This window comes from Dendrobates tinctorius, unplaced genomic scaffold (assembly GCF_039654945.1).
Source record: "Dendrobates tinctorius isolate UK_male_01 unplaced genomic scaffold, ASM3965494v1 ptg000065l, whole genome shotgun sequence".
In the NCBI taxonomy this organism is placed as follows: Eukaryota; Metazoa; Chordata; class Amphibia; order Anura; family Dendrobatidae; genus Dendrobates; species Dendrobates tinctorius.
In genome coordinates this window covers 4,940,177-4,953,321 of record NW_027361733.1, presented here as the reverse complement: position 1 = coordinate 4,953,321, position 13,145 = coordinate 4,940,177, and the positions used below count along the sequence as shown (strand labels likewise).

At 42.3% G+C, this 13,145-nt stretch overlaps 1 protein-coding gene across 13 annotated transcripts in view; it reads right to left on the bottom strand.

The window, feature by feature from the left end:
- The window catches only part of ZMYND8 (zinc finger MYND-type containing 8), a 137,943-nt gene that overhangs the window by 76,646 nt on the left and 48,152 nt on the right, over nt 1-13,145 (bottom strand). For all 13 annotated transcript variants that reach the window (XM_073580550.1, XM_073580553.1, XM_073580554.1 and 10 more), the window contains 4 exons: nt 8,558-8,776; nt 7,577-7,690; nt 1,528-1,620; nt 1,066-1,153 (listed from right to left, as the gene is read on the bottom strand). In XM_073580550.1, the coding sequence (XP_073436651.1) occupies nt 1,066-1,153; nt 1,528-1,620; nt 7,577-7,690; nt 8,558-8,776 (514 nt within the window). The remainder of the gene's footprint in view (nt 1-1,065; nt 1,154-1,527; nt 1,621-7,576; nt 7,691-8,557; nt 8,777-13,145) is intronic.

Below are 13,145 nucleotides of genomic sequence, written 5' to 3'. Positions count from 1 at the left end.
TGGTTTTCTTAGTCTAAGAGACAGCATGTATTAAACTTAGCACGTAGTGGTTAAAGGCTTCCTGTTATGATTGAGTCACCGTAGGAGGCAAAAACAGAAATGCTAGCTAAGTTCAGAAAACCAGAGAAGTTGGCAGCTATCGGATTGCAGACCCCTGAACCTATCAACACAACTAGCAGTAGCCGTGGGGGGCTCCTACGATGCCCTAGGCCCCTCGATCACAGCCGGAGGACTACATAGCCTAAAGACAGAAAGGGAAATCTGGTCTGCCCCAGAGCAGACCCCAAAGCAAAAGGCAGCCCCCCCACATATAATGACGGTGAAGCAAGAAGAAAGAACAAAACACAGACAGAAAGATAGACTGAGCAAAGATGGGGCCCACGCTAGCTTAGATAGGAAAGGACAGGAAGGCTGCTGTCTGCAATCCGTGAAAAACCCTATGAAAATAAGAGCCAACAAACTGACAGTAAAAAAGGCCCTGAAGACGCTAGGCTTCAAAAAGCTATGTCAGTACTCAGGAATATTCTGAAGACAGAGCAACAGGCAAAAGGAGATTCAGCTCACCCCAGCAGGGAATGGCAGAATCCAGAAAAGCAAGGAAAACAAAACACTAATGCAAAAAGGCAAAGCAGAAATCTTAGCTTTAGATGAGCAGGAATCAGACTGGTTTCCTAGAAGTCCACAGAGAAATCACCCGCAGGCCAGAAGGGCGTCGGCAGCCTTATATCCAGTCATTAACTGCACTCAGCCAGTCATCATCATCAGCCCCAGGTGTTTGACAATCAGGCTCACTACCTTTCTTCACCAGAAGAGGGAGTTCCTCGGGCCTCAGTAGTGAAGGGGAAAATGAAATCACAACAGCTTCCCATACTCTACACATTTTAGGCTGATCCATAGTAAACTATTCAATGAGTCGTTTATGGGTACAGTCCTTGTTCAGGTACAAGACCAAAGGGGGAGCACAAAATAACTACACGAGTGAATTCAACCTGCGGATGTCTGCAGCGTACCGGACCATAAAATAGGCTATGTCTTGGTGCAGCTTTGGCAATAAACATCACTTACCCCCATTATATATGATGCAGTTATGCAATATCCATTTGACATCTGCTAGGAAGGCTTCTGTGCAGCCATACATTTTCTTTTTAACATTCTGCAAAAAATAAAGAAAAGCAATTAACGGATGGAGATATATACCAATAACAATTGCAAAAGAAACAGCAACCACTGTACATATAAGAGAATATCTGGGTAACAAGAACGTTCCCGCTCTCCGCAAACTACAAGAAGCAGCCATGAGAGGTCTGGGAAATAGCTTGTTAACGACTAGCCCTCCATAACACAAAAGGAAAGCTCTATCTTATATATGTATGTTATTGGGAAGAAATGTCGTCCGTGCTATATTACAGCACAAAATCCTTTCATTCAGGGAGTGGAAAGAATGTTTCATTTTTTCTGGTAAAAGAGAAAAACGGTGGCCAAGGGTCCGACCATACAACGTGGTTCATGTAGGACGCAGACACTGACCTTTTCTAATGTACTGAGATCCATAGGATTAAATATATATTCTGAATAATCAGGATGCTGCTCTAATAACACCGGCTTCTGGAAGGGTTCAGTCTGTAACGTAAAGTGAACAAATGTTACTACATGCTGGAGACGCAGCGGTGACCAATTACGGAACCAATTTATACACAAGGACATAGGGAAACATTGTTGGAATACGACGAGTCAGAGACCTCCACAGAATACACACATGAGGCTTTGTGTTCTCTCATTAGTAAATATTCAAATAGATTAAAGCTGAAAAGTGTATTCCACGCTGCAAAAAATATCATCTAGTCACTGGATAGGTGATCAGTAGGGATCCCAACACCAAGACCCCCACTCACAGAACAGAGGCAGGACCCATTCCACAAGGTCTCTGTCAGGAAGAGGTGAATATATAGTCAGGTCGCACAGGATTCTGCCGCGCCACTGAAAACGTATTCTCCTCCTAACAATATCCAGTCTAGACAATCCTCTGTGAGTTACACTACCTGGGTGCCCGACTGGTACATTTTTCCTGCACATTGTAATGAACTATCAGGATATGTGGAGAAATCTGCACTGTTTTCAGCTCACAGATGAATAAACTAATAACTCAGGGAAGTTTTCTATTTCTTGTATTCTTTCATGAAGGAATTAAAAAGAATCTGTCAGAAGGGTTTTGCTACGTAATCTGAGAGCAGCATGATATAAGAGCCGAGACCCAGACTTAAGAGGGGAAGTGTGATGCGGTTTATCAATAAAATCAGTGTTTTATCATCAGCAGATTATCACTACAGGACTAGGTGTCTCGTGCCTCCTGGTCAACAGCTCCGTATAACCCCACCTTCACTACTGATTGGATGCTTTTTGCCCATTCACAGTTTACACCGAAAGCAGCCAATCAATGGTGTGTGGGGGGTTATACAGAAGTAAACCAGAGAGCACAAAAAAGGGAAAACCCCTAAAATATAAAACTTTTAATTAAATGATTAAAAGAGAACAAGCATATGTGAAATCACTCAATACCAGAGGGTCAGAGAAAATACACTTGTATATTCTATATATGTAAATAAGGTATATATACAAAAGGGGCAAAAAACTATAAATCCCTATCTATCCCTAGTAAGGCCCTTCCTAACCGCGGAGGTTGGCACCCTAGTTGTTGACGACATGGCGCCCCCGCTCAACGTCGGCGTCCCTAATAACGCCCTAGACCACCCTACGTATACAAAAAAGGACACAAAAAAAACAAAAAACACTCACACTTGAATACCGAAAAAACTAATATAAAGTGCTATAGTGCTGTATAACTTATCTCGTAGTATAATAACCCTCCAAAAAATTGGAGTCTTATCTCGGAGTAATACCAAGGTACAAAAAAACAGCTTACTGACACTTATCTCGTAGTCAAAAGATCATTCAATGCTGCTAAGGGGCAGACAGAAAATTAAATAACCCTCAAACGTCTACAATGAAAAATACAGCAATATAATAATAATAATAATAATAATAATAATAATAATAATAATAAATTTTATTTCTATAGCGCTGACATATTCCGCAGCACTTTACATTTCAGAGGGGACTTGTACAGACGATAGACATTACAGCATAACAATAATCACATAGATCATAACAGATACCAAGAGGAATGAGGGCCCTGCTCGCAAGCTTACAGTCTATGAGGAAAGAGGTAGACACGAAAGGTGGGTGGTAACAATTGCCCTGATTGTTTGGACCAGCCATAATGTTAAGTGTGTAACAGTACGGACACAGAGGGCTAATAGATGCATAAAGCATGTAGGAACATCATGCGGGGAACCTGGTTATGGTAAAACTTTTGGCTGTGCCACAGAGGGATAGATTAGGTTAATGTGTTGAGGCGGTAGGCCAGTCTGAATAAATGCGTTTCAGGGCACGCTTAAAATTGTAGGGATTGGGGACTACTCGTATTGACCTGGGAAGTGCGTTCCAAAGACTTGGCGCAACACGTGTATAGTCTTGAAGACGGGAGTGGGAGGTTCTGATTATCGAGGATGCTAACCTCAGGTCATCAGCAGAACGGAGGGCAAGGGTAGGGTGGTAGACTGAAACAAAGGAGGAGATGTAGGGTGGTGCTGAGCCATGGAGTGCTTTGTGGGTGAGGGCAATAAGTTTGTACTGGATTCTGGAGTGGATGGGTAGCCAGTGTAAGGACTGGCACAAGGTAGAGGCATAGGTGTAATGATTGGCGAGAAATATGATCCTGGCTGCAGCATTCAAGACAGATTGGAGGGGGGAGAGTTTGGTAAGAGGGAGACCGATTAGAAGAGAGTTACAGTAGTCCAGACGAGAATGAATAAGAGAAACAGTAAGAATATGATGCATATCAAGCACTTAAAGCAAAACCAACCTCAGGACAAGCCCGTGGAATAAAAATGCACACTGCATAGTCAATAATAGACAAAAATACATATACAGTCATGGCCAAAAGTTTAGAGAATGACACAAATATTAATTTTTACAAAGTCTACTGCTTCATTTTTTCTAATGGCAATTTGCATATACTCCAGAATGTTATAAAGAGTGATCAGCTTAACAGCAATTACTTGCAAAGTCAATATTTGCCTAGAAAATTAACTTTATCCCCCAAAACACATTTCAACATCATTACAGCCCTGCCTTAAAAGGACCAGCTAACATCGTTTCAGTGATTGCGCCATTAACACAGGTGTGGGTGTTGATGAGGACAGGGCTGGAGATCAATCTGTCATGATTAAGAATGACACCACTGGACACTTTAAAAGGAGGCTGGTGCTTGGCATCATTGTTTCTCTACTGTTAACCATGGTTATCTCTAAAGAAACATGTGCAGTCATCATTGCACTGCACAAAAATGGCCTAACAGGGAAGAGTATCGCAGCTAGAAAGATTGCACCTCAGTCAACAATCTATCGCATCATCAAGAACTTCAAGGAGAGAGGTTCCCTTGTTGCCAAAAAGGCTCCAGGGTGCCCAAGACCGACCAGCAAGCGCCAGGACCGTCTCTTAAAAGTGTTTCAGCTGCGGGATCGGGCTGCCAGCAGTGCAGAGCTTGCTCAGGAATGGCAGCAGGCAGGTGTGAGTGCATCTGCACGCACTGTGAGGCGGAGACTCTTGGAGCAAGGCCTGGTCTCAAGGAGGGCAGCAAAGAAGCCACTTCTCTCCAGAAAAAACATCATGGACAGACTGATATTCTGCAAGAGGTACAGGGAGTGGACTGCTGAGGACTGGAGTAAAGTCATTTTCTCTGATGAATCCCCTTTTCGATTGTTTGGGACATCTGGAAAACGGCTTATTCGGAGAAGACCAGGTGAGCGCTACCACCAGTCTTGTCTCATGCCAACTGTCAAGCATCCTGAAACCATTCATGTGTGGGGTTGCTTCTCAGCCAAGGGAATGGGCTCTCTCTCAGTCTTGCCTAAAAACACAGCCATGAATAAAGAATGGTACCAGAATTTCCTCCAAGAGCAACTTCTCCCAACCGTCCAAGAGCAGTTTGGCGATCAACAATGCCTTTTTCAACATGATGGAGCACCTTGCCATAAAGCAAAAGTGATAACTAAATGGCTCAGGGAACAAAACAGAGATTTTGGGACCATGGCCTGGAAACTCCCCAGATCTTAATCCCATAGAGAACTTGTGGTCAATCATCAAGAGACGGGTGGACAAAAAAAAACCTTCAAATTCAGACAAAATAAAAGCATTGATTTTGCAAGAATGGAATGCTATCAGTCAGGATTTGATCCAGAAGTTGATTGAGAGCATGCCAGGGAGAATTGCTGAGGTCCTGAAGAAGGGTCAACACTGCAAATATTGACTTGCTGCATTAACTCATTCTAACTGTCAATATAACCTTTTGTTACTCATAATATGATTGCAATTATATTTCTGTATGTGATAAAAAAAATCTGACAAACACACATAAAAACCAGAGAGCAGCAGATCATGTGAAAATATAATATTTGTGTCATTCTCTAAACTTTTGGCCATTGCATTGGGCAGACTGTGATTTCACATGCTGTATTATGGATTGAGGTAACTGCATTTAACCTCATGAGACGGTGTTTTTGTTTGAGAATCTAATATGTTTGCAAAGAGGATTGTACTCTGGGTGTAAATTATACACAAAGGAATTCCACTATATTTTTTTGTATGCTGATGTGGATTTAACCTCTTGCTGTACAGGGTCATTGTTACCCCTGTCTCTTTCTCTATTGCGGGGCTATTTTACCACTGTTTGCTTGCAATAGTTTTTTACATGCTGACTATATGTATTTTTGTCTATTATTGACTATGCAGTGTGCATTTTTATTCCACATGCTTTGCTTTAAGTGCTTGATATGCATCATATTGCTGTATTTTTCATTGTAGACGTTTTTGAGGGTTATTTAATTTTCTGTATGGCCCTTAGCAGCATTGAATGATCTTTTGACTACGAGATAAGTGTCAGTAAGCTGCTTTTTTTGTATCTTGGTATTACTCCGAGATAAGACTTCAATTTTTTGGAGGGTTATTATACTACGAGATAAGTTATACAGCACTATAGCACTTTATATTAGTTTTTTCGGTATTCAAGTGTGAGTGTTTTTTGGTGTCCTTTTTTGTATACGTAGGGTGGTCTAGGGCGTTATTAGGGACGCAGACGTTGAGCGGGGGCGCCATGTCGTCAACAACAAGGGTGCCAACCTCCGCGGTTAGGAAGGGCCTTACTAGGGCTAGATAGGGATTTATAGTTTTTTTGCCCCTTTTGTATATATACCTTATTTACATATATAGAGTATACAAGTGTATTTTCTCTGACCCCCTGGTGTTGTGTGATTTCACTTTATTTTGGAACCCCTCAGTCATTCCCTGTTTGAGGTTTTTCTGTGGGGGGGGTTATAATGTGTGGGGAATGCTGTATACACACCTCAGCATTCAAGCTCTGCTAGATCTGCAGCAGGGAAAGCTGTGATTGTATCAAAATGACAGCATGCAGACCAGGAAGTGGCATCGCTGCAATTTGGGTCTCTGTCCGTACATCATGCTGCTCAACAAACCCACGTATGAAAAAGAGTGCTCTCGGATTACATAGTGAAAACCTGCTGACATATACTTATTAACTAAATGATTAATTTGTAATATAGATGAGTAAAACGATTGGCAGAACCTTGGTCTAATGGACACATCAGTAGTCCATAGCCACGGGGTGGCAAACCTGAGAACCGTCTCCTAATCTGCTGGAATCCCTGGAGCTTCTTCTGATTTTTGTGTGAGGTACGACGTCATTGTTGCAGCGAGGATGCACACATGACATCGTGCCGGGGGGGCTTTCTAATCAGAACAGGCCCCAGGTATGATGGCAGGTAGAAAGCAAATGACAGGGCTGTTGTCTGGCAGCCACAGACTAACGACATCGCCCCTGGACCCAAGTGAAGTCCCTCATCTCTGGCTTCTTATTGTGACCCTGGGGAAGATGTGCCAGGGACAAAAAATTCCCAATAAATGAGGCACCTGACTGGGCATGACACAGCACTCTACTCAATCTTATTAATACTGCATCGATGTTGATTTATATTTTTTGCTTTTAAAACATAGAAACATAATTCACTTTAACTATAAGAAATGTCCCGCACAGTGACATGCATGAATCATACAAACTCTCCAAATAATGATGGCTAAACCCCTTTACATCCAATGCTGCAAGCACAGCAGCTCGGTGGTACAGCACCACTACTTTCAGCAATGGCTTCTCACAACTCAATCAAATCAGGACAACAATCTGCCTTGATTTTACATTTTCGCTATGTATACCAGATAGTGGTATCAGATTTTGAGCTACCAGGACAGGACTGACTGGAGCTATGCATTTGAATATGTATAATATCTGTACACTATGATGGTACATCTTCTGGTAATTTTCACCATTGTCAATTCCAAGACTGAATTCCTTATGTCTGATGCCTTTGAAGTCATGAGGACACTCATCAGGTAGAACATTATGTAGAATATGTAATGAATTTCGAGTCCTCGGTGGCTGACTTACCCCAGGCTGCTTCATCTTCTGTAGTGCAAATTTCAGCAGGTACGAGAGCTGCTCTAACGTCAACATAGTCATTGCTTTACTCTGGGTCTCTATGCATTCTGCAACTGTTATTTTCTGGAGATAGAAAACACACTGCTAGGAAAGAAAGAATACAGCCACAATCCCAACACTTCCAGAGACGCTGTAAGTGGTTTCCCATAGACCGTGTATCTGGAGCATCTCAACCTCTACATTCCCGGTTTTCTAAACATCCGATCACCTTATAAAAGGTTATATTCTCAGACCCCTCCATCCCAGTGTACCAGTAACACTATCTGCACATCAGGGGCCTGAGCTGACGATTAATAGGGATGGGAAAGATTGTGGACAACTCATCGGAAACCCCCTATTTTTAAAAGTTCTTCATAGCTGGCCCTACACCATCCAACTATCCCCTGATTCAAAGACTAAAAGGGCATTTACAATGCAAGATAATTGTGAATGAGAGTTAAAAACGCTTATCTTGTAATGTAAACAGGCTGCCGATCACCCAATGAACGAGCAAAGAGTTAAGCCCCCGTCTCACATAGCGAGATCGCTATTGTGTCACCGATTTTGTGACACAACAGCGATGTCGCCTGCGATGTCGCCACATGTGACACATAGCGGCAATCGGGCCCCTGCTGCGATGTTGCTGATCGTGCGCAAATGTCCTGGGCCATTGTTTGATCGCTGGTGTCCTGCTGGCCAGCATGCATCGCTGTGTTTGACAGGGACAACGACAAACGACCTCAATACTACAGGTCTGAGAGACAGGGTCCCAACGACAGTCATATCGTTCTGGATCGCTGCTGCGTCGCTGCTGAGATCTGACTGTTTGAAATCACCAGCCGGTCCAAGCAAGTGGACTGTGCCCACCCCTGCACCCCCTACATTAATCCAGAAATACGATATAATATGGGTATGTAAGGTCCACTGAGCTGGTAACATGTGGAGCCTCACCTCACACTCAGGACAAAACCAGTCGCCCTCAGGCTCAGCAGTCAGTTTCAGACACTTAGCGTGATAAACTCTGGGGCAGAGCTCACAGCATAGGACTTGTCCTTCCCGGTGACAAACCCAGCAGTAGAAGTCATTGCGGCCGTCCTGCGGTACAACATCAACAGGGTCTGTGGTGAGTGGCTGCTTCATATAGTAAAACGGACCATGTCTTAGCTCTGACTGAAATGTAGGCAAGAGAGACAGGATTGGGTTCAAACACATGTACATGGACGGCAGACAGCAACACAAAGCTTAAATGTTCAATAGCAAAAGTAATAATGATGAAAAAAAAATAATATGACAAGACACAAGCAAATATACAATGTACACTGCCTGAATGAGCAGAAAATGGGGAAAGGCTAAACACATCTCCCTCTGCATGCACAGAGTATATATTAGCAATTATTGAGATCGCTTATAGTGGTCAGAACAATATCATTACACCATGACATATGGTGTCAAAGGCTGCTCAGCGGATTCTTTTTGGGCATGCAGATGTATGCATTATTGCCTTATTGTATGGGGTGCTCTTTAAGAAAACCTTGATCTGTCCTCGACTGCAGATTTTTTTTCTTTAACAACAAACACTTGCTTTACTCAACCTCCCCGGGTCCAGCACTCAGTCAGCGATTAGTGAGCGTGAACACTGAACACCGTCAGAGCTCCTGAGCTCACTGATTGGCTGCACTGTGTCGATGTTACATCAGAATTGCAGCCAATATCAGAATCTGGGAGACTTCGCATCGGACCTGGGGATGGCGAGTAGTACTCTTTGTTAAAACAAAAAAAAAAAAAAAGAAAAAAGCTGCGCCCAGGGACTTGGATTTTCTGAAAGGGGACAACCCCTTTAAATATATACAGTAAGGGATTCTTTACAGCAGGTCTGCAGCAATTATGACAAGCAAATAAATATATGCAATAAAAACAAATGTAAAATGAATGTTTCACCTTCTCATGTTAGTACAATAATTTGGAAGCAGACACTACCATCAACCAGGTAGAAGCGCTGTACTAGAAGTTTTAATACCACTTTAAGGCTACGTTCACACGTTACGTTTTTTGCAGCATTTTTTTTCAGCTGCGTTTCACAGTAACAGCAAACTCAATGAGATTTCAGAAATCTCATCCACACATCAGGTTTGTTTTTCCGGACTGTTTAGGCATAAGAGCTTAGCTTTTGCAAAATGCAGCAAGTCACTTGTTTCAGAGTTTATTTCAGCATACTTTACTCACTGAAAGCAATGAGTAGTTCAAAAAGACAGAAAAAAATCAGCAAAAACTAAGCAAAAAACAAGAAGTATCAGGTTTTGCTGTGTTTTTTGTGCCAAAACCTGCTGAAGTTGAATCAACTTTTTTAATTTTACTTGGCATAAAAAAAAGTTGCAAAAACACAAAGTGTGAACAGAGTAACAGTACAACCACTTTTGCAACAAATATGCATTATAAACTGCATGATTTACTTGCAGATTTTGTCATGGATTTCTTCCCATTGCAAAGGGTAACATTTATGACAATTTCATGGATTTTCCACTGTGTTTTCACAGCTGTATGTTGAATGTGGTGATGTCTGCAAATGAATATTCACAGAAAGCGTGGACATGCAGCAGGTTTCATCTCCACAACACAGGTGACTTTACACATCAGAAATTTCCACAATGTGAAGAGATCTCTGCAGTACTACATAGGTTTTCTGGACGTAAATCCGCAGTCAACATGCTACATATGTGCAATGGTAAGTTATTTAGTAGGTTATATGATAGTTATAATTCACTCCCTATTGCAAATTAGGTTGATTAGGAAACTTTTCTAAGTTTCTGCTGTTTGCAATAAACCAAATCAAGAACTATGTAAATAGCCAAACATCTAAATATAACTAGCGTTTTTTCCAAATGTGACACAAAATGTCACTACTACTGATTACTGCAGTCCCAGATTGATTCAGCCCCTGAACTGAACCTCTCATAAGAGTCTCCAGACCCTGATGTAATAATGCAGGGTGTCAGTACCTGCAGCAGGTGGGCAGGAGATAAACCCAACACATCTAATACCGGCACTGGTTAAAAGGTTTGGTGACTGACACAAAATTGCTTGGTGATAATATGGCTATGGTTGGATCACCGACTGTCCGTGGGTCTCCTAACCAAACTTGACAGCCTCATAGGCATACTTGAGACCCGCAGACAGTCCATGCATCAGGGTCCGTGGTCAGACCACAACACACAGATGTGTGACTGCAGCACTAAGACAAGATATGACTGTCTTGCACAAACAAGGGCATACAAAAAAGATACAAAGGCACTGAATGTTCCTCAAAAGGTACAGCCAGATCATATTCTACCCACTGCCTGGATGTGGTAGATATAAGGCTGTGTGCACACGCTGCGGATTAGGTGCGGATTCATCCGCGCGGAATTTGTAAAATCCGCAGGTGAAACCGCAGGTCAAAAGACCTGCGGTTTTACCTGCGGATTGCTCTGCGGTTTGGCCCTGCGGTTTTTCATCTCCTCAATGGAGGAGATGGCAAACCGCAGGGGAATCCGCAGAAAGAATTGACATGTCAATTCTTTCTGCGGATTGAAAACCGCAGATAATCCGCGCGGAAAATTCCGCACCGTCTGCACTGCGGTTTTTGATTCCCATAGGGAATCATTGTACTGTACACCGCAGCAAAAACTGCTGCGGGTCCGCAGCGGCCAAAACCGCTGCGGAACCGCAGCAAAATCCGCAGCGTGTGCACACAGCCTTAGAAGCCATCACCCGCAGCCACCAGATTCCTGCGGAGGCAAGTTGTCAGAAACCCTTGAGTGACTGCAAAAGACCTTCAGCAAGATATGGTGGCAGCAGGCGCTGAGTTTTCAATTTGCATAGTTGGGCCACATGCACACATCTGTTAAACGCAGGCAAAACCTGCTGAGGTCTTCAATAATAATCTTTATTTTTTATTTTTATCTAGCTCTAACATATCCCGCAGCGCTTTACAGTTTGCACACATTATCATCGATGTCCCAGATGGGGCTCACAATCTAGATTACCTATCCTATCCCTGTCTTCGGAATGCGAGAGGAAATCGGAGAACCCGGAGGAAACCCTCGCAAACACAGGGAGAACATACAAACTCCTTGCAGATGTTGTCCTTGATGGGATTTGAACCCAGGACTCCAGCACTGCAAGGCTGCAGTGCTAACCACTGAGCCACCGTGCTGCCCAAGCTGAAGACACTTCAGAGTTTTTTTTTACAGAATCAGGTCATTTTTTTTTTGGCTGTTTCCTGAACATTTTTCGGACGGTTTTGGCTGTTTTTTTAGGGTCTTCTAATGGTTTTTGTTTAGTCTTTTTTACTGTCATTTATTTTCTTTACTTTATTGCATAATGAAGACACCGCTAGCTTTTTTTTTTTTTTTTAAGGAAAAACTCTACAAAAGACGTCCAGGTATCTTCTGAGATTTCCTATTAACTTGTATTGTAAAGTACAAAGTGTCTTCCAAGCTGCAAAATGGTAAAAAAAAATGGCCAGATCTTTTGTTTTTACAAACCTAAAGTGGTTATAAAAGACATATAAAAGCCTAAACTTATGCACAGCGACTCATTTTTACATAAAAATGCTTTAATTCGAGCATTTTTTAATAGATTTCTTGAAAAAGATGTTGTGTACACATGTCTTTAGGTACATACTAAACACTGAAGGTCTCTATAACCGCATTCCAAGACAACACCTCTACTGAACCAAAAGTACAAGAAATGTCAGGTCCAATATGCTCAGAAGCAAATAAATAAGCCACATTTCTGTTTGGTAGAGCGATGAAACAAAACTGGAACTTTCTGAACCTATGGATCAGCAATATGTCTGGAGTAAGAATACCAAATTATACACTGAAAAGAAAACCTTGCCTACAGTGAAGCATGTCAGGGGCTCGTGATGCCTACAGTGAAGCATGGCAGAGACTCGGTGATGCCTACAGTGAAGCATGGCGGGGGCTAGGTGATGCCTAAAACTAATTATAGCGGGAAAGCTAAGCCTGTTTCATATGTGGCAGATGCTTTTTTTTTAACCTTTTAAGGGCCCGGACATTGTTTACTTTTTTCCTCCCCTTATTCCAAGAGCTAGAACTCTTATTTTTACGTTGACACAGCTGTATGACGACTTATGTTTATGGGACGATTGGTAGTTTTGAATGACACTATGCAAATTACCAAATAATGTACTGTACTGGTGAAAGAAACCTCCTCAATTCCACTTTTTATATATAATAAAATATAAATAAACCAACCACAAGCAGAGAAAAAATAAACAGCCTTTCAGTGCAGGCAAAACAAAGTCAGGAGTCGGTTTAGGAGTAGTCCTTTCTCAGAAGATACACAGGGAGGAGCACCCTGTTCTCTACCTTAATAGGAAGCCATCGGCATGTGAAAATAATTATTCTATTGCAGAAAAAGAATACTTGGCCATAAAGTGGGTGGTGCACACATTATGGTACTGTTAGGGCAAAAATTTAAGTTCGTATCAGACCATGCCCCACTTGGGTGGATGAGGGAGATAAAGGGTTACCCG